Genomic DNA, 24,650 nt, shown 5'->3' with positions numbered 1-24,650 from the left:
CTGCATCACATAATCAGAAGTTTACTAAGAAGTTTCTCCTTTGCAACAGTTCAGTACTTTTGTCCCAGTGGTATGCCAGCTCCAGAGCTCTTCCTCTTCGTGTCTAAACTTGTACCAGAAGTTTCAACACTGCAACAACTCAGTGGTCTCATCTTGAGGCTATATTTATCCTAGGTAAATTTATACACATTTGTATTATGCCAAGGGTGTCTGTCACATAGAACTAGATAACATATGATTTCATTTTTATTTTTTCGTTTGTGTAGAATAATGTCCCTGTACACCTCAACAGGAATTGTTCATGGAGTATCTTCCATGAACAATAACAGGGATCTCTATTGGACTTTCATCTCTGCCTCCTCTGCTCTTCAGAGACACTTGATCTTCCCCATCACTTTTATTCTTCTCTTCCACTAGTGAGAAATAGGTGCCTTTTCAGAAAGAGATAGCACCTTTCTGAAAGAGAGATAAGTGATAAGTAAGAGATAAGCAGACAGGGGAAAAGAGCGAGTTCAGGGATGCAGCGTGTGGATGTGGCATGAAGGGCTGTGGAGGAGGTAGGTGGGGAGAAGCCTATTCCAACCAAGAAGGTGCATGATCTGGAGCCATGGCTCTAAGAGGAACCAAGGAGGCTGTCACCTCATTGTCTCACACTGTGGATGCTGTGCATGCAGGTGTCTGCAGCGTACTTGGTGCAGGGGACCCAGGGGTTAGCTAAAAGGTGACATGATTTCATCTTCATGTGGGGCTAGCTTAGCTGTCAAACTATTTTTTGATCCAAAGCAGAAGAATATATGATTTCAGGGAGTGAGAGCTATACAACACCCCTTTATTATACAACCCTCTCTCCTCCCCAACCCTCCAGCACTCTGGAGTCCACTGTGCTTCTCCAACAGGTTAGATCCAGGTCACCCAGCCCATGACCACATCTTCCTCTCTCCTTCCTCTGCCCTCATGCCTGTTCAGTCCCCTCTGGTTGGGCGTGATGTGAAGATCAAGCTTTCCTAGTAGAGGGAAGCAGGGGTCCTCACCTGATGAAGAAGTGAACAGTTCACACTTGGAGACCTCAGTGATGCCCATGAGCCTTGCAGGGAGATCTTAGGAAGGTTGCGTGGACATGAGACTTTCTCAGGCCCTGTCTGAGTGGCAGAGATGGCTGGGTGGAAAAATTCTGCTGGTACAGGTAACAGAGGGCAAGACGCACCTGGAGAGAAGGGGCTGGGAGGGACTGACAAAGCACCAAAAGAAATGGGAAGGAGAACAGAAACAGGAAAAAAAAATGAAATGTCCTCCCATCTGATTTGATGCCTTTGCTGCTGTTACACCAAGGGTCCTGCAAGTCCAGTGTATGTACGATAACTAGTAACACGCACTTTTGGCCAAGAAGTCTTAATCTAGTGATCACACCAGTGGGTCCTACTTTCTACACAAGGACCAAAACCTGCACCAGACCCAGAAGATCTAACACAGTTCAGAGCCATAAAGTAGCAGCCCAGCTTGACTCTCCTGTTGCTGCTCTCACAGAGAAATTCTGAGCTGTAAGCCCTTGATTAAACTATGTATGCCAGAGGACTTTCATCTGAGATCCTGGAAGGGAGATAAATAAAGTGGTGGAAACCTGGGGACCACAGGAGGCCTGAGCATGCTCAAGAATACAACTGAAGCACTTCCACCAAGGACAGACATGTATTACATGTTCCCTGAACCTGTATCTGAGGAGCTTGTTGTTAGGCAGCAATATTGTAACGTGCCAGGTGACCACATCCAACCGGCATGTCAGGGGGGTCTGTTCCCACTCTTCTCTGACCGTGCATGGGTCCACTACTGTGAATGGGAATCGGCTCTTTCATGATACTTCACATAGGCAACTCTGAGGGAGGTTATAAGATCTAGCAGCAAAAGAAGGAACTTCTTCACCCCATTTCTGAAGACTGGCAAACTGAAAGCTAATTCTTGGTTAGTGTAATCCCACATCACATTAACTCCGTTCTTGGCAGAGGGGAGGCAAGACAAAGGCAGATGAGCTGAACCAACCCATACTTTCAGCAGACCCGGAGAATGATCAGATCCATGCTCACCTTTGGTACTTTCATGCTTTAGCCAAGACTGGACTGAGTTGAAAGATGTTTTCTCCATTTCACACAGGTAACTGTCCGGGTTTGTAGAGCCATCCACACTGGATATTGGGAGTAGGCATTCCCCCAGATCACCTACCCAATTGGAGTCAGGGCTGTCCTGGCCATCCTGCTGGAAAAAAATAAGTGAGGACAAAGCCTTGTGAAATTTAATGGCAGACGACAGACCAGACTTGTCAAAGCCTCAAGAAGGGCTGATTCTGAAGCTAGCTAAGAGATGGTCAGGTTTCCAGCCCAAATCCCCTAAATCTAGGCTCATTAAGAGGAAGTTGCTAACAACAGTGAAGAGACCTTTCAAAAATATACATCCGTTTTTTTCTACTCAAATCGTTCTCCACAATATGTGTCTACAGAGAAGCTCTTGAAAAATGACCAGCGTTTATATTCCTCAGCAGAGACACTTGGATGAATACAGAGCACTTAAATGAGCAGGGACAGAAATACAGCACATGGTTCAACATGCTCATGACTGCCCTGGACTAACCTTGATCTCCTTAGGACTCAGCTGAGAAGTGCTGCGATTGTCTGACTCGTCTCCTAGAAGGATGGAAGAGGACTTGTCTGAGTTGAGGGATAATGCTTCCATTTCAGCCAGCTGGACCTGCAGGAAGGGAAAGGAGCTGTCACTGTTCATGCCTGGCATCTGTATTTCAAGCAGTCACACTGTTTATGGCGAATAAGTGAGAGCCTGTAGACCCGAGATCAATTTTAGGTTATATTCCTTGGATACATCAGGCACTGCCTAACCCAGACCTGGGCTGGGCAGAAGAATCCACTTTTTATGGAAGGTTGAACATATCTGCAAGCAGCCCACTGCCAGTCCATGCTCCTCTAGTGCCAGACTTGGAGGAAGGAGTCCTGAATCTGTCCCAGAGATACGGATGGCACAAAGCCCTGCAAGTAAAGCCAGACAGGAAGAGGACTCCCTCAGGCTGGTGAGAAAGCAGTCTGCTCTGCTGAAGGATGAGGAGTGGAGCCCCTCTCTCTGAAGGGGCCACAGACAGCCCTGCTTAAACATAAAGGTGTTTTCATTCCAGGGATAGTCATGCCTCTTGCAGTACATGCCAATATCATGCTTTTCATGTTTTCTTACCTTCATCACTGAAACCCTGTCTCCCTCCAGCTTCCCTGTGTCTTCCCTGTCTACCTCACCTGTAACCTACCCAAGACCTCAGCTAGCACCATCTCCCATCCTGTTCTCTGTCCCTAAACTCACCCCTCCTGCCCACTCATACTTGTGCTCTCTGAAACCAAGTCTGACCACTAGCCTCAGCTCTGCCCCAGTCCCAGGCCTGACCTTGCTTCATCTTTTGGTGTATTTCATACCACATGTGCCCCTTCTCCCATCCTCTTTCCTCCAAGCTTGAAGTCCCCTCTGCCTGACATGTCTTTCCCACAATGCCTGAAAAGCATCTTCCTCTTCTAATAGCCTAAGCAGCTGTTCTGTCCCTCCTGTGCTCACTGGTCTCTAGAGTCCCACCAGTTTCCAAAACCAGCACCTGACTCTTGAGAGCTATATTCAGGGTTGTCTCAATCGGGACAGCTTACTCCCTGGCCATTTAACTTGTCCCCTGCTGGGTTTGCATTTGCAAGAGGTGGATACAGCTTTTGTACTACAAGAGCAGGTGGGACATTTGGAGAGATGACTCCTTCGAGCTGGGAGTTTAGTGGCTTGTGCCAATGCCAGAGACTGGAAGAGGTCTCCATCCAAGGGATAATGCACTTTGAATAAACAGGACAGAAAACCAGAGCTGGATTTAAATAAAGGGCACAAATTACATCCTTATTTGGAATATTATTCTGACACAGGAACATGGTGCCATTCAACTGTGAAGAGAGCCCAAAACCAACAACTGCTGCTCAGAGCACTGATGCATCGGAGAGCCCACAATGAAGTTATGTCAAGCACGCTACACAGCCACCAGTCAGCAACTACTTGTGTAGAGAAACACGGTCTTCACTCAGCCCCACTTATGTGCGTACTCATCTATTACTCGCCTAAGTGCTTGTAACACCAGAACAGCCTTGAAGCTGTGCTTGTAGAGACACGAGCATGAAATGTGATAACATCTGTGACTACCTCCTTCGTCCATAAAAAAAGGTTTCAACAAAAGCCAGAATAGTCTGTTCTTCACTAAACCACTTGCTCACACATTCTGGCCACCCTGGAATCAACACAAAAAACATAATCAATGAAGTCATGAATAGATAAACTGCATGTGTGGAAACATGGTTCACCACTGCTCACTGGCAAACTCCTGCCACTGGCTAAACACACTATCAGCCACCAATACACAGATGTCTAACTGTCAACCAGCCCAAGAGTGAAAGGATAGCTATGACAAGACAAGAGGTTAGTAGTATGAAAAAAAAAGATACTTTGTTCTCATAGCTTCCCTTGCCACAGAATATTTAAAAACCTTCTGACTAAAAATAAGGAACAAAAAAAAGCTTTAAATTGCAGTGGTGATTCACTAGGAGCACACTCCATGAAAACTGCCAGGGACGTAAATCTGAGACACTGAACCATGAACAGATATCCCTTAGAAAATAACTAGTTGAAGATATAGCATATCTTTTAAAGAAGAGCCATGATTACAAAAATCCTTAATTAAACAAATAATTGATTTGAAAATAAGATGCCAGCAGTGTAACTGGGAAAGACGCTGAGCACTTCTACTCTGCAACAAAAAGTTTAGCACATATTAATATTATAACTTTGAGCATATGTTTAAGTGTTGTGTTCTTCCACTGTGCTCAGCATCTTGACAGATTAAACTACAAACAAAATGGGAATGAACATTTTTGGCTAATATGTGATCTTTTTCACAAGGACAGAGTTAAGGGTGATTCGGCAGGCAGCAAGCATATTATTTTGTTCAACACACATGTATTGAATAGGACTAGATAAAAACTGGTTTGCCTATATAACTTGTTATTGATTTCTTATGAGATACTACAATTCTGTCTGTGTGTACAGTGCACATTAGGATATCTTGATGTACCAGAGTACCCTCTGATTATGTTCATCGCTGGTGTTAGTGCTGGGACAAGCCTAGCTCTGACTACATGTAGTGACTTTCTGTTGGAATTTCCTCGGTGTTTTTTATACTATGAAATATGAAGAGAAGGTCACAATCAACCATGACTTAAAATCCTGAGCTGTAGTTTTGACTCATATGATCAGAAATAAAATATCTACATTTAACTACTAAAGTTATTCCTGCAGATATAGATAATTTCTTTTCAATTCCACATTTTAGATGTATTAAAATATCAATTTTGAAAAATAATTTATGGCTCTATAACAGCCATTAGAAAATACGATCTAAGAATAATTCTTTGGTTCTGATTATTCTGTTAAACTCTTTGCTGTGGCTGTGGGTCGCACTCGAAGATTTTGCTGTTTAGTTTCCTTGCTGGGAAGGTAAGAAAATCTGTTGTTGGTGTCTTCATTCATAGGCAGGATACCAAAGACTATCTGGAAGGTTGTAAAATGCAGAAAACAGCTGCAAATTACTTAATTCTGGGGCAATCATTCTGGAATGACTTAGAAGACCTGATTTTCTGAAGAGGCTGAGCACCAATTGCTGAATATAAGGATTTACATAAAGCAGTGGAAATTGCAGTTAAATGAAAACTAGTTATTTATCTGCATTAATGCAGCATCCATTTGTGAAGTGTTGCAATACTGAAAAACTACAGCAATGTTCACATTTTGATACTTTCAATGGGAAGCTATGAGGACAAGCAAATATCTGAAAGGCTGAAAAAAATCCGAACACTAAAACAGGGCAACTGAAGCCAAGCAAAATGTTGTTTTCTTCAAACATGGATACAGTAATCTGCCAATTCTGCTCTCTTCCCAAGTTTCCTGGTTTCTTTGTGAGCAATAGGAACTTATCAGTTGTTTCAGGGAAGGAGTTGGTGAAGATTGCTACTTGATGTATTTACTGATTTACTGTCAGATGACTCATGCTAGTGTTACATGTATGACCATGATCACAGCACTTAAATACAATAAAATTATTTCAGAAACAAAGTTATTTCTGCTACTCACCTAACTTCTCCCAGACTAATTTGCTCCTGAAGTTTCATATCCTGAAAAGACTAATTGCTTAGGAAGTAGTTTTCCAAACCATCTACTAATGTTAGAAGCACAAGTATAAGCCATTTGGTGTCCTGCTCTTAGTAACAACCCATTTCTCAGCTAAAAGGTTCCACATCAGAAAAGAGACTCTCAAACTTTCTCACTGGGCCCATTCTTATTTAGTTTTTCTCAAACTAATTAACTGGTTTTCACCACAAACCAATCCTTGCTCACAGATGGTGACTCCATTCCACAAAACATTTAAGCATTTGCTTAATTCATCAACCTCAACAGGGAATAAGCAAGCATATGCTTAAAATGAAGACAAAACACATGCGTAAATCTCCCACTGAATTTCCCCTGAGTGCTGTCATTAGGGTGAGATCCTTTGAGTCCTCCATACAACAGGAGCTTGAACCTCTGCTTTTCTTGCAGAATTCAACACAACAAGAGCTGCCAGGATGCCTTCATAGCATTTCTCTACAGCTCATTCAGTCCCTCCTGACCTGTGTCCTGGCACATCTCACCTTTCCACCACCTCAAACATCACCCTGTGGCTAAGGAGGGCAGGCCTGTACTAGAGACAGTATCAGCAATTCATGGCAGATGACAAACACAGGTCAACAAGCTCTCTGTCTACACAATCTACAGCCAGGAGCACACATCAGACAACCTGCGGGCAACGTGGGTGTGGGTGTGCAGGTCTTGGGGGGAGAGTCCCCTCACACATCCTCGTACGCAGGTTACCTCTTGCTTGTCATGGTTACACTTCTCGCACATGGCCGGCGAGGAGTAATGATGGAAGACGGAGCCCGATAGGTTATCGATGATCATTAACTCCCCGTCGAAGGAGTCCTTAATAATTAAAGACACACTGTCCAGCCATAAGTTCTCCTAGGGGACAAGAAAGGGGGGAGGATGGGAGAGATCATTTTAAGAATGCTGAGTTTTTTGCTTCAAAGTTTCATGTGAATTTGGGGCTGGGTTCTCCACCCTGACTCATCTGGAGCAGCACCTTGTTCTGCAGGTACTTGCACAGGGTCACTGGGGGAGCATTTGCTTCTTAAGGTGTGTAAAGGTGACAGAGTTCAATGCAAAAAAAAAAAACCAAAACCATAAAACAAAAAACCAAAACCACAACAACAACAAAAAGAAAAAAAAAAAAAAAAAAGGAGGAGGGACTGTCTTCACTCACTGTCAGTGCACCATGGCACTACTCATGCCTCCCTTGCAGCTCTGCTGGAATGCCTCACTCCTGATCTGCTGTTTCCCCCACTCTCTTCTCCTGAGCTTCCCTCTCCAATTTGCTCCTAACACACCTTTAGCTGATCTGCTCCATCCCTCCTCTGTCGGCCCTCAGGTTCCTACACTATGATGACAATGAACAGGACCCACTGCTGTCACAGCCTTGTCCCTACACGATCCTACCAACTCAGAAGTCTACCACTGAAAGCAAACCTCTCACCCTGAGGTGGAAGAGCCTACCTGCTATTGCTAAGCCCTCAGTCATCAAAGGCTGCCCAGCTTCTCCCCACAGTTACATGCCACAGTCTTGTTGGTAAGCTCAAAAGTGTACTCACCTGTGCTGGAGAGTAACACCTCATGCACAGGTGTCCTTCAGGATCTGTTCTCCCATTGCCTCCTCCTGTTCCTGATCCTTTTCCCTGTCCTGAATTTGGGGAGCCTGACTTGCGGGAGCACAGCCCATGAGCAATTTCCAGCTCAATCTCAGCATCCATCTCTGCATCCTCCTGGGCCTCCTTGTTGCTGTCGTCTAGATGTTTCATGAGCACAGCTACCACCACATTGATGAGGACAAACTGGGCTGTGAGCACAAAGCTGACAAAGTACAGTGGGGAGATGAACTGCAGGTTGCTGAGACAGCTCCGGTCATCGTGGCTGCAGTCACGCAAGGTATCCTTGAGGGGAAGTTGGGTTTGAGAGGGAGGAAGGGAGGGAGGGAGGAAGGGAGGAAGGGAGGAAGGAAGGAAGGACTAAAGTAAGAATACAAACTTGGATGCTCTTTGTGTCAAAGAACACTGAAGCCAATGGAAAGAAGGCAGCAAGCATTTCTATCACTCCACACCCTCTGGGATCATGAGGTTCTCAAAGAATCTGGGACGCTATCTGATCATGTGTTCTCTGCTTCAGAGCAAATAAATCCAAAGATGTAGAGAGCAAACTACGTCCAGACTATCACATGTTGCTGCTGCTGTAGTCCAACACATGTGAGCAAGAACAAAAATGAGCAGTCTAGTACTGCCTTCTCCCATACAGACTCAAAAGCACCATATGTGTTCAAAGAACCTTCCTTTCTCTATGTCCTTTGAAGGAAGAAAGTATTCATTTTGGATTGCCCTGGTAGCTCTGCAGATGGGTGTCATGTCCAAAGCACCTACACTGAGCTTTGATAACAGGCCTTATAACAGTGGACATTCCCTCTTAGCCTGGACAGTCTTTTTGTTCCTCCCAAGGATAATTTTCACTTTTCTCAGCCAGATATCTGTAGGACTAGATGAGACCAAGGTCTGAGCTACTGTGGTAGGGAGGGAGACTGGCCAAAGCAGGGAACTTATCTAGCAACCCAGCTCCTGCACTCCTTCCCTTTTCTAGCCCAAGCACTTCTGAACAGAGCACACATAAGAATTTCTCCCTCCCCACCATAAGCACATCAGCACTCCCGAGGCCCAGTTACCTTCATGATCCCATTCCAATTGTCACCAGTAGACACCTGGAAAAGCGTGAGGAAGGCCATCCCAAAGTTCTCAAAGGTGGCGTGGCGGCTCATGCCCTCACAGGGGTTCTCATCATTGCATACTGAAAGGAAGGGGATCACAGCTATTAGCAGAGGACACGCTGACAGCCCTTAGATCAACAGCAGGAACTGGGGAAGGGGACTTCAGGCTTCTCACAGCCTGGAGATCTCAGGTAATGACATCAGTACCCTGCCCAACAGTTGGCTGTTGCCCAGCAATACAGAAAAATCCCTGACAGCTCAGCCCCTGGATATCAGACAGTGTAACTCTGTTGCTCAAGGGGTATGCTCCCAGAGTGTCATTGTGCCGTTTTCTTCTTGATCAACTCATGGAAAGAGATGTAAACAAACTTTCCCTGAGTTTTTCTTGTAATCTTGAGGGCAATATCAGGGTAGGCAGTGCAAAAAAGCAAACGTTTAAGAGAAAGAGAAACCAGACAGTGCTTTTATTTTCTTAGGACAATAACAATTCAGAGTGAAATTCCTCTTACATCAATTACACACAAGGGAGAATAAAGGTCATCAAGTAATTCAGTCCTGTTATTGAATGAGTACTGATTTTAAGAAACCTCAGCTTTCCAGCAGGTCTGTAGCTCACACTGGAGCATGGTCTGCTTGAGACTTACCCAATTTTCCAAAGAGCTCCACTCCTAGAGCAGCGTAGATGAAAAAGAGGAGCATGAAAAGGAGTCCGAGGTTTCCCACCTGAAAGCAAACAGCATGATCAGCCTACCCCAAAACCTATTTCATCTGTACAGGCAAGTGTTTCTGTCTTTCAAAGCCTGAAGAGGACACTAGCAAATTCCCAGTGTTAAAATGCAACCAAACAACTGCTCAGCACTTGGGAAACCACCAGTGATGGTACCAGTTGCAACTAGACTTGAAGGATGCTCTTTTCCCAGTTACCTCCACTTCAGCACAAGCTCTGGCCAGGGCTGACGAAGTGCTGAAGTGTGCAGCTTCTGGGCCAGATAAAGACAAGCACATTGGAGCAGGGGCACAGAAGGTGAAGCCAGTTTGGCCGGGTGAAGGACAAGCTATGGATTACAGCATACAGACATGTCCTGCAGTGCTACATGCCCTACCAAAGCACCTAAGTCCCTTGAAGCACTGCTCCAAAGAGACAGGGACACAAGTGAATCAGCTCCTGCCATGAATCAGGCAGAGCATGGTGGGGCAAAGCACCAGCTACATGCAGAGGTTACAGCAGGGCTTGTGGAAGGAGTAGGCAGGTGGGAAGGAAGAAGTATAAAGAGACACTTTTGAAATGTGTGGAGAGAAGAAGATGAAAGAGGAGACTATGAAGGAGTCAAGAGAGGAAGCTTCCTTTGCATCTCATGGATGAGATGGCCATGGTCAAAGCCTGATTTCTGGGCCTTCAGAAGGTATTGTTTGGAAACCCCCCAATGAGATTATTGCTGCTCTGTGGTGCACAAAGGCAGCAGTGCCACCAGCAATATGGGCACTGCCTCCAAGTCCTCACTCTCCCAAATCACTGCTTGTCTCTGAATCTTCTGCCTCCCAGCATATGAGGCAGCTGGGTTATATGTGAGAAGGAGGAGGGGGTTTTGTGAGAGGTAGGCTGAACAGTAACGGAATGGTTAGCACACTGTTGGCGGAACAAGAGAAGGCAGGGAAAAATTAAGGATCTAACTGGTACATGTGTGTTTTTAAAAAACTGAACACTGTCTGGGCTGAATGCACATGGTCACTTTGTTAGGATCATCCACTTCAGGGGTCTAATTTAGTCGTTGCAACTGCTGTACCATCCAAACTCAGGAGAGAAATGAATGATTCAGCCCACCCACTCCCCTGGGCTGCCAGATCCTGGCTCCCTACATACTCAGTGGAGGGAATTATTTCTGATGACTAAATTGGACACCACAGTAAATGCTGTGAACACACACCTCTGGGTCTGTGTCTACAGGGTATTAAGAAAAAGAACTTAATAAAACTTAGCTAAGGGCTAGATTTCCAAAGGGCTCTTTAAAATTAAAGCTCTATTCACTATCAAGAATTGTTGCAGCATAACAAAGACAGGAAGGGAATTGAAACAGGACAACTGGAGACGCCTTATATGCCATTAGCAAGCCAAGATCCCTGATGTGAATCTCTGCTCTAGGAACATAAAAAGAAAGGTCGACAGGAGGAAAAAGTGCAAGGGAAAGGACAGCTTATTTTAAACTGCTTCTTTTCACAAAGGCAATAAATCTTGGAGAATAATATTACAGATAACTCAGTTGTTCCTTGAAGACCCAGTGTATAAAATATGGAGACCAAATTCAATCTCTTAACAGTGAAACTTGGAGGATTTTGGCCCTGCTTTAAATGCAGATTTTTTGCACAACTTTAACTATAGAATTATTTTTAATCCCTCTATTATGTAACTTCATTAAATGAAGCCAATCTGTTACAGAAGGAAGCAAAAGCCAGTCAATAGGAAGTGGACTGATCATAGGCTTTGATGCTGGGAGGACTAAGTACTGCTTGTTATTACCTCCCAGGGAATACCTAGAGGCCAGACCTTTTGACATCTGATTGTGAGGGATTTGTGGCAGATATTAATGACCTCCAGAAAACCTGCCCTGCCAGATTGGTTAGCAAAGGGGCTGTAGGTGAATGGGAGAGAGGAAATCCAGAATTTATAAAGTACAGAAGAATATGCTTGTGGCTTGTGCCTAGGATGACAGCAGGGCTCAGAGGCTTGAACTGAGGTCCCAGCTGTGCTTTTTGCCACCCTGAGCAAAACGCTTCAATGTCTGATGACTCAGTTTCTCCATCTACATGACAGGGATATGAACATTTCCTCTTATTTTTTCTCTGTAGTTTGGGGGTAGAAGTTGAGTCTCACCATTTAAGTATAAATATACTGCAGAGTCCTCTTACCAAGGGCTTCTGGATATACTTCAGTCAGCTCTTAACACCTGTGTGCATTTATCTGGGTTGCAGAATAAACATGCCACAGACATGCAGACACTGGATCTGGAGACCTACTCTGTTCCAGATCCTCGCCTGAGAAAAATCAGCTGTTGTGGCTCCTGGAATGGAAAAGAGCAAGGTGCAAAGAAGCTGCACTGCCAGCCTGGGGCAGCAGAACCAGAACTAATAAATGTTACTGTCTCAAAGCTGCCTGGTATATGAACACCCTTAATTTCCTGTTTCTTCCATTGTCCAGTGTATCTCAGACCCCAACTATACTGGATGATTATATTATTATACATCCTACATATGAATTATATAATTATTACTATTAGACAAACCCACAAATTATTATTGTTTAATAAAAAGCATAGGAGATCAGACAGAGACGGGATCTATAAAGGATCACAGTGTTTCCGCCTCACTTTTGTGCCATGAGATTCATCTAACTCATATTGACATTTATGGTCACCAACATCAGAAGTAAACTCCATGGGTAACTACTCATGCTGTTTTCAGATTGATTCTCAGCTCTTCATCACTCACTGAGACTGGCACATTAGCTGATAAATCAACTGACAAATACCCATGCATTTTGATATCATGCAATATAGCTGCCTGCTCGGGGCCTGGCAGGGGAATGGTCTGATGTATGATCAGTTGAACCACTTGCTGCCATTACTCCTTGCTTAAGAATTCTCTCTCAAGGATCCAGAAGGAAGGGGACCAGTCTCCCTGGCTGCTCATCCATCACAGAGGATCCTCACAGTGGGCTGGAAGCCTGTGTAAAGCACCATGTCAGCATCTCATTTGGGAACAGCTGCCACTCACAGCTCATGAAATCCTCCTGTCTAGCTGTCTTGCCGTAGACATTTAACTGCCGGCTGCGTGAGCCACAACAGAGCATGTCACTGCTTCTCATACATGAGAGGCTTGGAAACACAAAGGGATCCAGAAGGAGAGAGGAAGAAAAGCAAGTAGGAAGGGGGAGGCCCTGGCTAAGAAGAGCAGTGATGGGAGTGCAAATGAAAGAGAGACAGAAAAAAGAGGGCACATGCAGGGATGGGTGAGAAGGGCAGAGGTGCAAAGATCTTTCCTCCTGAAATGACTGTCAGTCACTCTTCCCTTCTTATGGAAAGGGGACAGAGGAGCTGGGGACTAGTCATAAGCAGCCAGACACTAGCTAGATGTGATGGGAAGAAATCTGCCCTTATCCAGGAATCAAGCCTTATTTCATACACCTACTGGAGAACAGAGATGTGAAGTGAGCTGTAACCCCATGACTGACATGATAACCTGGACAACACCTATGTGAGGAGAGCTGGACCCCCATGAATGACATGAAAATTTGGACACCACCTTCAGGCAGTTGCCTGCACGACACAATAGATACCACCTCTGAGACTCCACAGGAATCAACGCTTTGGAAAAAGAGTGCAGAAAAGGAGAGTCTTTGGGGAAGCTGGTCTGTTTTACCTGTGGCAGAGCTTGAACAACTGTATCCAGCAGTGCTCGCATTCCTGTGGCCATCTTCAGTAGCTTCAGGACTGCCGCAACAAGCACAAGAAAAGTGTCACTGAGACTGATCTCAGCAGGTCCATCCTTTGTGTGACTTACAAATGGCAGTAGCACAAGACACATATCCTATCTCCCCCTGCCCTAGAAAAACTAGATTGTCACCTTCTGTCCCCTTCTCCCTTTTCCCACTTCTTCTGACTGTACAACCCCAGTGGTTCCTTCTCCTCCAGTCCATCTCCTTCTTACTTCTGCCATCCGTGCCTGTCAGGCCTCCTCTGCTTCACCCAGACAGTCCGGCCAAGAGCCCTCTTTCTCCCAGCAGTGTGTATCACAATTCTCTGCTCTGATTTTTCATTACATCACTTTCTCTTCTTCCAGTCACCATCTGTTAAGGCAGCTTAGCACACCTTGGCCACCACCAAGAATATATGGTCCCCTCCCTGTGCAAACTTCAACTTGCTGGGTGGACCCTTCTCCAAACATCACTGCCATAATTGCCCCATAAAAGAATAGCAGGGGAAGTTCAGCTCTCACATGATCTGCTCACCCTCCTGGTCCTTCACCTCCTGTTAAAACAACCGCATCTAAATGCCTGGCTAAAGGAAGCCAGAAAGCCTTAGCCTCCAGGCTGTCCTTTGTCACATCCCCTACCTCAGTCTCAGTGCTAGGGACAGGGCAAGCCCATGACTCTACAGCCACTGTTCAATGGGTCATGGCACCAAGTCCCACTCCATGGTCGCCTACACCCCTGCCTTTGGCCAGTGTTTCTCTCACCCCGGGCAATACGCAGCACCCTCATGATCCGGATGATAGTGGGGTTAATAGGGAGAGCAGCATTGATTTCAATCTCTTCCAGTGTGATGCCCATGACAGACAGCAGTACAATGGCCAGATCCAACTGGTTCCACCTTAAGAAGAAAAATTGAAGATAATAAAGAAAGATGGAGTTTTTTCCATTTCCCTGGAAAAAATAAAGTGAATTGTCTCCAGTTCAACCTAAATATTTCTTTATGTATGAGTTCAAGGCCCCAGTCTGAGTCAGCTTTTGCAGACAAACAGAGATTCACTTTGCACACACCCTGAGCAGCCAGAGGCAAGCCAGCCGGATCTGAAAGCATGGGGCTGGGTTACTATGGTGCCATGCTTTGACTAATCAGCTCAGCTTTTTACAACCTTACTACCTCAAACCAGCTTCATCATACACATTCTGCTTCAGCATGCTACTGGTTTGCCTCAAGGGCAGGAAAAGAATGGTTCTCTCGAATCCCACCTCCTTTGCTTTCTAGCCTAACCAGCAGATGCCAACCAGGAGGCCATTTTTGGACAACAGTTATTATTGCTTTGTCATTGCGGTTCACAGGGGCCAAGGCTAGGTCCATGCTGTGCAGAAATGGGAGGCAGTCAGGGCACTCTGCTACCACCTCATACTCCAGATAAGTATCCATCCTCAAAACCTCCACCTCAAACCCAGTTGTCCCACAGCCACAGTAGACATAACCCTCTGCTCACCTGTCTTTGAAGAATCGACGCAGACCAAATGCCACCAGCTTGAGGACTGCCTCCAACACAAAGACAGTGGTGAACAGGTAGTTGCAGTACTTGAGGGCGGTCTCCAGGGACTGCCAGCAGAAAGAGAGGGTAAAGAATTGAGGCAAAAGCAACATCAGGCATGTAACCTGTGGGGGAACTCTCTTGAGTGCCAGAAATTCACTGGGAGGTGGGGAAGGTGCCCCAAGACTCCTACCTACATGAATGTGGGGGCTGCCTACTAAGGGCAACCACCATCTGGCCCCTCTGCTCCATGTTGTTCTCAGAACTGATTAATGCTCTTTTCTCCTGTACTGCTCAGCGTAACGGGGAGGAGGAGGCTATTGCAAGAGGAATCCACGAAGTACTATCAGCCTCCTCTGGATGCCACCATGTTAATGGCACTGGCACAACTATCAACCAGGAGTGAGGTACAAAGGTTACTCCAATTGTGGATACATGTCATCTCTGATGGGATGAAACCCCTCTGTGCCTTTGTCTGAGGCAGGCATATGTCATATCTTTTAGCCATTGGGCTTCTGGTTCTTTTATGTGCTGCCCCTCCTCTGCCACTGAGGACCAGTGTGAACAGGTCAAGCACTTTGGCAAGATTATTTAGCAGGCCCTGACAGCAGGCTAGCATGTCTGGAGCTGCATTCCAGGGGAAGGAGCTGAGGAGGAAGGAAGAGGAGTGACTTGTTCAGGAACAAGGGCCTGATATGAGGATGGCAACAGATAAAAGTTGAGAGTTCCTGCAGAGTAAAACTGGGCACCATCAAGGGCAAGGTAAAAGCTGGGCAGTTGGGCAAGATGGGCAAGAAACAGGAGCCTGGCAGTGGGCTTGAATGAGGACAGACAGATTCAGCTCCTGATCAAGGCCTGGGCTACCTTGAACAGTATCTGCTCAGACACCAGAGCTGTCACTTAAACCAAGGGTCTCCTGAAGAGAAAACTGAAATGCCACCAGGCAGATGTGACAAATGCTTTATCTACATACGGAGGCAGAAAGCTTCTCTCATATGTGCAGCGTCCATTTTTTCCATCAAAGACATCTAGAGCTTTACCAGGAACACTGAGAGGTACATGGTCTCCCTCAGCCAAAGCATAGAACTCATTTGGCCTTCAAGGCCCTTTTCTGGGCATTACCCCCTGCAGCTGAGAGGGGCTCTGCTCAGCGCTTTGGCCCTCCAGGTTCTTTTACAGAAAAAAGGTGGCTTAGTAAAGACATCCCATCCCATGACACACAACCAGCCACTAATTTTCTCAGCTCAGGCCATATGACATGGGAATTGGACTGAGATTTGGAAATCTGATGCAAAGCTTGAAGCTCCCAGGACACTGCTGCTTCCACCACTTGTCCTGTAAGGATCCAGGGGAACATACAAACATACCCACTTAATATAAAGCAGGAAGACTTAATTGCACCATGATTTCCAGGGGCCTGACTCTTGTTTAGATGCCTTCTTTCTATTGATTTTAATGAATAAAAAGTGTCTGAGTAGGGGCTACCTTTCTGGATACATACATAACTTTGCCTACTACATTAACTCTTGCAATGTTTTAACAGTACATTTTAGAGACACTCAAGTGTCCTATGTATGCTGGTAGTCAATGAGCTGTAGCTGGTACATCAGAGAGCTGTAGCAAAATAACATAATGACTAGAGGCAGGGTTTATCTCCATGATCTCACTCACCACAGGTTGGTTGTAGTGCTCCAAGGACATAGTGACCACGTTGAGGCAGATGATGAAAGTGATGAAGATGTCCAGATAGTGGCTGGTGCAGACCGAATGAATAAGGAGGCGTATGGGGCAGTACGTAGCATAGTACGGCAAACGCTGCGCCTCTTCAGTGGAAAGAGGGAGATGGGCAGAGTTAGGAAGAAATTGGAAGAAAGAGAGAAATGGGTAAGAAACACTGACGAGGGAGCAAGCGTGAGAGTGGTGATATGTTTTGAAAGAAAGGGGAATGAAGGTGGGAGAGAGAACAGAAAAGGATGGATAAATGATAGGGGACGTAGGAAGGAAGGAAGGGAAAAATGCAAAAAGGAGAAAAGTAGAAGTGGAGAAGAATGAGTAGAAAAAAAGACAAGGAAAGGAATGCTAGAAACAAAATCTGTTAGTCTATGTTTGTGGGAATGATGCTAAATCAGCATTTTATGCCTCGACAAATTAAGATCACAAATGATAAAAGGGAGCAGATGGTTCCAGGAGAGGCCTGGGGTGTCACAGGAGAGAGGGGAAAAACTGGAGAGAGGAAGGGAAAGCATGCCCACAGGCTGTGAATGGAAGAAACCGATCAGTCTGGGGTAGTAGGGATGATTTCTAAGGACAAGCATGCTTTTGCAATTTTTATCTAAAGGTAATATAGAAAAGGACAGAAACAACAGGAAGAAGGCTTGCTTTACCACAGAGGGTCTGGGACCCCAAGGAGTGACACTGCAACATTGATGGAAAGAGCCAGGAACAAAACACAGGGGTCTTCCTCTTTTTTTTTTCCCCTCCTCTTCTTTAAATTTGGGTTTAAACACAAAGGATGGTCTGTCCGGGTCTTCCCCCAAACACCAGCTGGATTGCAGGAAGCCCAGGTGGGACTATCCCAAGCCCACAAGGTGTACCGATGCGTGCATGTCCTGTGTCGACAGTGCACGTCAGCATGTGCACAGGGGTATTTTTGTTACAGGTTATCTCCCAAGGGGCAGCGTGCTAAAACCCCAGTGGCTTTCCCGGAGTCCCAGCAGACCTTGTCAGCCACCCCTCTTCCCCAGACCGCCCTGGTGAGGTGTGTAGCGACACGGCAGTGGCGCGGGGAGGAAGGCTGAGAGCGTGGCCACAAGCGATGCATTTCGGAGACCAGTCCATCAGGAAAGAAAAAGAAGAGGAGAAGGTTTTTCTCAGAAAACCTTGGCCTACGAACCGACCAAACACTTAGGCTGTGCCTTACTCCTTCGCTTCTTCTCCAAGCGGCGCAGGCGCTTCTCCTCCCGCCGGCGTGCCTCCTCGGCCTCCTGATGCTGCCGGCACTTGTGGAAGTTCTCTACCACCACCCCCACGAACATGTTGAGTACAAAGAAGCTGACAATGAGGAGGAAGGAGATGAAGTAGAGGAGCATCCAGGGGTTGTTGTTGGTCACCGGCTGGAGGAGGGAGAAGAAGAAGGGTGGTCAATTGGTTGGATGTGCAGTGGTATGGAAATGATGGCAGTGGAACTTGCCATGGTGATTGGCTGCTGGCGAGGTGGGTTGGAGTTGTGGAAATCAGGGGAGAGGGCTGGGAAGAGCTGGGGCTACAGGCAAGGCAGTTTCTGATTGGCTGACTGGATTTTGGCATCAGCTGGCAATTGATGGAGTTGGTGAGAGTCAAGGGCAAGGACCCACCTGCAGAGTCACCCACAATTCAGGCACAACCCCAGCTGCAGGTTGAGTACAACATCATGTGGTAAAATTGGTGGTCCAGGCACCAGGAACACCTTTGGCTCGAGGGCAAGTAGAGACCATATCCACACACAACAAAAATGGCAACGAGACCAGAACAGGAATGTCATTCAGGCTTGGAAAGAAGTGATGCCCTGACTTTGACTGGGTCTCCTGGAAAAAGCCTAAAAAATCAACATTGGTGTACCTTGTGCACAAGTTCAGAGGCAAATGGAGCATCACATCTGAGGTTCAAGCCTGTGGTACTGCATCCCATGGTAGGTGCCTACACTTGGACACTATCATTATCATTATTCTAGCAGTAAGGAATAGGGATGCAGTGGGCAGCAGCCCAACGGTCCCTGTTTTACAGGGTATTAAAATAACCATCTGTGGGCCAGGAGGGAGACAGCATGCCCAGAAAGGCACATTGTATTGTTGCTCCATCATTAGAAATAGATAAAGGCCTGCTGTGAGATCCAGAGTAGAGGGTGAGAATTACTGCAGACACCCCCTGCACAGCCACAGCTACACCTCCTTGCATGGACCAGTCCTGATCCTGATTCCTTGCAAATAGATGAGCAAAGGATTCAGAAGGGCCTTGAAAGGAACTGTTGGTTTGAGGGAGGTGTCTGAAGCAGGACATTAAAGCATTCTTCTGCCTTACTAGCCCAAGGAAACTGAAAAAGCTCCTTTTACAATGAAGTCTTTGTACCTGCTGGTCAACAGCCACAGCATCTAGTCCATTATACATAATATTGACCCAGCCATCCTTGGAAGCCAGAACAAAGAGGGACATCAGAGCCTGCAACATAGAAAACAAAGCAGATATGGAGCAGGTACATCTGGCAGGCTAGGAAAAAAAAAATGTGGGTTTATGATCTAACACACACAACCTTGAAATACTCTTTCTGCCTGTGTCTGCATACATCAAAACCTGCTCCTTCCCCGTGGAGGAGAGGGAGGGGGGTGCAGGAAGCCATGTGCAGCTAGACCCACCAGAGGAGAGAGGTTGTGAAGAGCATCTGTTTCACAGCAGGAGGAAAAAGAAAATCAAGCTCTCTGCTGCCACCATTTCTTTCACCTGCAACCTGTAAGCATCATCCTGATACCAACTCACTAGTGACATAGCTTCTGCATGGATACCTTTATCAAATAACCACCCCTCCTGGCCCAGTGATGAGGCTTTCCAGGCACTGCATCTGTGCCCTGGGGAGTGGTATGTATAGGAGGATACAAACCCTGTGCTGGTTCCCATGAGAGACAGTGCCTGTGGGCACACTCACCTGCCCCAGGTTGTCGAAGTTATATTTGTGGTGCACCCACTTGTAGTTGGCAGCCACGCAGTCAGACCGGTTGGTGATGTTCCTGATGTCGACTCCCAGGCAGTGGTAGAACTTGCCCTTGAAGAGCTGCAGGAGAGGAGAGGAGAGACCCCATCAGCCCTTTCCCTCACAGGGTTCCCCATGCTCCTTGGGATGTGCAGAAGCGCTCGAGCTCCTGAGATGGTGGGTGGGCTGCAATGCTGCAAACCAAGTGGAGCATAACAGGTAGGGAGGATTACCAACACGATGTAGAGCACAGGCTCAAACATTGTTAAGGACCAAGGGCCATCCTTGAAAACCCACACCTGGCTTTTCAGCCTCATCCATTGCCCCAGGCCAGCAGTGAATGCATGCCCTTTCCATGTGACAGCCTTTAGGGCAGCCTTTCTGGGTGCAATTAGAGCCACTGGCCCAAAAGGGAAAAAAAAAAAATCTTCTATTCAGTTCCCAAGAGTAATCTCCTCTTCTTGCTTCCCAGTTATTTAGAGAGCTGATTAGGAAAAGAAGATCTCATCTGAGCTTAAAGAACCGGAAAAAAAATCTCCTGCTTCTCAGATACTTCTTTTCTCAAAGCTGCACTGCACTTCAGTGGCTCTTCTGCCCAGGGCTCCTTTCCCCATATGGAAGGTACTGGATTGTGCATTTGTACAAATGCATCAGGACAGACTAAGTATAGTGCATTCCCTGAGATGGAAGTAACACCCACGCCCTTGCTCCTCTGCAATGCAACAGCCAAAAATAAAGAGGATTAAATAAAAAAATAAAAGAAAGTTGTGGGTGGATTTAGGCTCAGAGCGAGGGGGAGAAACAGAGCTGACTGGAGGCGGGGTTCGTGCAAGCAGGTGCTGAGCTTCTTGCCCTTGTGGCATGAATGGATGTGCCCAGGGAGCTCTGTGCTATGCCAGTCCTGGGCTCTCCCTGTAACGTGGACCTAAACCCTCATCCAACTCCTGCCAGGTGTGAGCATGAACTCCTGTCTCACACATCCTGCAATGCCTGCACTTGCTGAGCACCTGGCTGTCCTTGCCAAAGGCTGTGGGGGCATTATGGTGGGAGACAGCTCACAGAGGAGGGCAGGTACGGAAAATTTCCTGGCTTGCCTACCCTTCCTGCTCTGCTTGGTTCCCTGTGCCTGTTGTAGCACCTGGGGGTACAGATGTCCATGGCAGGGGTGGGGGCATGGGGGTTGATTGATGGGTGGTAACAACCTACCTGCACACCAAGGATGCCAAAGATGATGAAGAAAGCACAGCAGATGAGGACGATGTTTCCTATGGGCTTAAGGGAAGAAATGAGCGTCTCCACCACCAGCTTCAGGCCAGGGGCTCGGCTGATGACTCTGGAAAGGAAGGAAGGGGAGGGGTGACAGAGAGACAGGGCAGGGATGTTTGGCCTAAGCTAAGCATTTTCAGCAGCAGTGGACCTCTGCTCTCCCTGTGCAGTGATCCATCAGTGCGGATCAGTCTCCTGTGATCAAAAAGCCTCTTCTGTCCTACGGATTGCTTATCTGATGAGGTACCTTCAGGGCCAGAGTCATATGGCTAAGGGGAATCTTTCTATGGCTTATGGCTTGTCAAAGATCACACTTTGCCTGGCACAGGGGGATCTGACTCTGGGACCTTTCCAGGGAAGGGGGGCTGATGGGAAGAGCGGGCTGAGGAGGGCTCAGTGGGGCTCTGACCGGAGGGGACGTAAGGTGCGCAGCAGCCGGAGGACTCTCAGCACCCCCAGGATTTTGGCGCCGCCAGCAGAGGCCACTGAGACCACAATGTCAATGAGAGACACGAAGACCAAGAAGCCATCCAAGATGTTCCAGCTGCTGCGGAGATAAGCCTGATCCCCAAAATACAGGCCTAGAGAGACCACCTGCAAGAGAAGGGAGAGGGGATTAAATGATTCCTCTCCATGTTGCCTGGTAGAGGGCAGCTGTGGAGAGAGAGGGAGGGTGTGGAACACTTATCAACTCCAGATGACACTGAAATGTCATCTCATCATGTTTTCCATTCACCTGGAAGGCTATGAAGGAAAACATCTTTGGGGAAAGTGGTGGTACATAACTCCAGAAATAACAGGGCCATGGTGTCTTCTCACCTTTCCTCTGTCTCCCTGAGTAACAGGACACTGTAGAAAACATGTAGGAAACCTTTCCCTGCCATACCACAGACCTGGGACAAGTCTCCCAGTCCTGAGATCACCTGGGAGGTAACATCGGGCATGAAAACCCATACTTTGGCTCTTAAAGGGGTGGTTCAATTCTCAGCAGTTCTTGACACCAGCAGGTACTACAGAAATTGCTGGCCTTAGGGAGAGCTGAACACCCTGCAAATCATGGCCCAAATTTTAGGGGTTTAACTTCAGGCACCCAGTTTTAGGATTCTTTACCAATCACAAGAGGGGAATAACAAGATTTCCCTATTGTTGCAAAGTACTTAGACACCTATTGAGTAAATATCTCAACTAAGAGCATGTTAATTAATATTGTTGCTCTTTCCCCCCTTCTTCCTCCCGGAGAAAGGGAACAGACATTTGACATCACTACAAAATCCATATCTGAAGGCCAGCTATCCCGCCCAGATACTAAGATCTTTTTGGATTTAAAACCTAGAATAAACATCCCTCCATGCCTGACAAGAGGAGACTCAATTTCAGACAGTATCTGCCTTTACAAAGGTAGAGGGAAGGACTGGCACACTGAAAAGATGGAGAGGTTTTAGAAGAGTGCTGAGCAAACATGAACTATGTTGTTCCTGACACTGGGAAAAGGCTCTGAGCTGTTCATCTTCTGTAACTTACCTTCAGTGTCATCTCAGCTACAAAAATTGCTGTGAAAATGTAGTTGGACACAGTGAGAAAGATTCTCTCCTAGAAAAAACAGAGAAAGGCCTTAAATGTATCTTGACTTCTTGTTACTCTGTCAAGCCCCTCCAATGAATTTGTTACCTTTTGCTTTCCTGTGAAGGGTCTGAAAGCTGCGGAAATAAGAGAGGTGACCTTGGCAAAGGTCAGTGCTGGGCAGCTTTTTGGCTCAGCCCTGTGCCACAGCTGGGAGAGGATCCTACACAAATCCACAAGAGCACAGTGGATGAGATTTGCAACGCATCCCACAAATCTGGTTTCAAGGTGCTCTCTGCCCCATTCTGCCAGCGCTGCTCAGTCCTGACCTGCTGCACTGCCCTAAGACTCCTTCCTGAAGGGCTGCTGAACACTTGACCACTGGATTGTGTGTAAGTGCAGTAGAGTCTGGGGATCAGCTAAGACAGACATGCAGAAAAAAACATTTCACTTGCCAGTTTGAGCAATCTCCAAGATAGTTCAAAAACAGAATACGTGAATGATGACATGCTCCTACAGAATGGAAGTTACTTCTACATGTTTGTTCCCAGTCCCTGTGCCTTTTGCCAGTCATCTCTTAACTGCAGGTGCTGGAGGGACCCTCTTACTTTCCAAGAGGGAGGGAACTAGGATTACTGTATTATAATGTGGGTTTCCCCATTATAAGACTCTGCAGTGGAAGCACACACTATGTGAATTACTAATACTTGGGCATTTGAATAGATGAGTGGAAGCTGATGTTTAATGCTGAAGTTCTTCCAGAGGTAATACCCTTGCCAGGAACACTTACGAACCTCTGTCAGAGGTTATGCTGAAAAGCAGGTGGGAGGAAATGGTGCTCACCGTGCTTCTGTGTTCAATCTGTGGTCTCTCCAGGGCAATGGTGATGCAGTTCAGGAAGATGAAGGCCAGCACAACGTAGTCAAAGAGCTTGTGAGCAATGATGGTTTGGCAGAGTAGTCGAAACCTGCAAGAGAGTTCCACTAGGCACCTGTGCCTTGGGCAGAGCAAGGTTAGGAACTATGATGACAGAGAATTGAGCGGTCTGGCGATAACTGAGCTCTGTGACACAGTAGCCTTCCTATCACTGATACTGATGTCCTTTGCCATGGGAATATCCCAGGGTAGCTCACAGTCACTCAGAGAGCCTGGAGCAGATCAAGGGCAGAGCAAGGAGCTGACCCTTCTTCCATTGCCCCAGTGCCAGAGTGGTTCCCTAACCACTATGGCTCTGTGATCCGCTCTTGCCCTGTAAAGAAGAGGCTCGGTATTGGTTTTTCTCTCAAACTCACACTTTGTACCACCCCTGGGCAAAGGGGCCACATGCTGAAAGGTAAGAAGAGGCAGATAGATTGGCAGTCACAGGGACCACACTTCTGTCTACTCTGAAACACACTGTGCACATTGCAAAGAGCTCTCTCTCATGACCTGTAATGAAACTCCTTTCTTTTCAAGGGGTGATGCAAGTGGATGAGAATACTGTTGCCTAGGTTACATGGACATTTTCTCCTAGAGGGAAGACCCCTTTAGCAGGAAGAATTTATCCCAAATTTTTTTTTTTTTTCAGGAAAGAAGAATTCTGACTTTGCCCTAAAAGGTGTGATATGACTGCTGATAAGTTGGTACTGGGACTGAAAATGAAATGGAGAGACTCTTCTGGTACCAGGGGAGGAAATATCAGTATTATGGAGTCATTAATAATACATTCCTTCTCCTTTTTGGGTTAATGTTAGCATTCCCTGCCTTGCTTTGCTATAAATATTTATGATTACACAAAAGAAAAATGGGATGCTCCAAAGGGAGGGAAAGTCACAATAGCTACTTAGGATTCTCATCCTTTCTTTCATCTCCAGAAGGCTGTAGAAGAGGAAATGGAGGAGTCAAAACATATTCCCAGCTGATAAGTTTAAAGTTGCAACCTAACATGCAGCTTAGGGCATGTAGCCAGCATGGCAATAGAATCCTCCCCATCTTCTCAATCCTCTAATGGCAAAAACTGCACAAACCTGTTTTGTGGAGAGAAGAGATATATGGACCAGTCTTCCCGTAACTCACACCAGTCTGGCTTATAGACTTCCATCATCTTCCGGATGCGAAAGCACAGGCTCTGGAGGGATGCAGCAGAAGCAAGTGCCA

The 24,650-nt window shown here is 46.5% G+C and overlaps 1 protein-coding gene across 1 annotated transcript in view; it reads right to left on the bottom strand.

The window, feature by feature from the left end:
* Positions 1 to 24,650, bottom strand: part of CACNA1I (calcium voltage-gated channel subunit alpha1 I) — a 94,667-nt gene that overhangs the window by 4,105 nt on the left and 65,912 nt on the right. The window contains exons 16-33 of the mRNA XM_026868324.1: positions 24,521 to 24,621; positions 23,358 to 23,481; positions 22,476 to 22,544; positions 21,364 to 21,548; positions 20,895 to 21,021; positions 19,644 to 19,769; positions 19,073 to 19,162; positions 17,889 to 18,081; positions 16,640 to 16,791; positions 14,927 to 15,036; positions 14,192 to 14,325; positions 13,376 to 13,446; positions 9,607 to 9,685; positions 8,921 to 9,042; positions 7,806 to 8,144; positions 2,620 to 2,736; positions 2,079 to 2,247; positions 1,032 to 1,228 (exon numbers count right to left, since the gene is read on the bottom strand). Coding sequence (XP_026724125.1) covers positions 1,032 to 1,228; positions 2,079 to 2,247; positions 2,620 to 2,736; positions 7,806 to 8,144; positions 8,921 to 9,042; positions 9,607 to 9,685; positions 13,376 to 13,446; positions 14,192 to 14,325; positions 14,927 to 15,036; positions 16,640 to 16,791; positions 17,889 to 18,081; positions 19,073 to 19,162; positions 19,644 to 19,769; positions 20,895 to 21,021; positions 21,364 to 21,548; positions 22,476 to 22,544; positions 23,358 to 23,481; positions 24,521 to 24,621 — 2,505 coding nt within the window. The remainder of the gene's footprint in view (positions 1 to 1,031; positions 1,229 to 2,078; positions 2,248 to 2,619; positions 2,737 to 7,805; positions 8,145 to 8,920; positions 9,043 to 9,606; positions 9,686 to 13,375; positions 13,447 to 14,191; positions 14,326 to 14,926; positions 15,037 to 16,639; positions 16,792 to 17,888; positions 18,082 to 19,072; positions 19,163 to 19,643; positions 19,770 to 20,894; positions 21,022 to 21,363; positions 21,549 to 22,475; positions 22,545 to 23,357; positions 23,482 to 24,520; positions 24,622 to 24,650) is intronic.

This window comes from Athene cunicularia (genome assembly GCF_003259725.1).
Source record: "Athene cunicularia isolate RWA chromosome 1 unlocalized genomic scaffold, athCun1 chr1_part2, whole genome shotgun sequence".
Lineage (NCBI taxonomy): Eukaryota > Metazoa > Chordata > Aves > Strigiformes > Strigidae > Athene > Athene cunicularia.
Note: the sequence above shows the minus strand (reverse complement) of the source record. Positions and strands in the feature narration are given on the sequence as shown.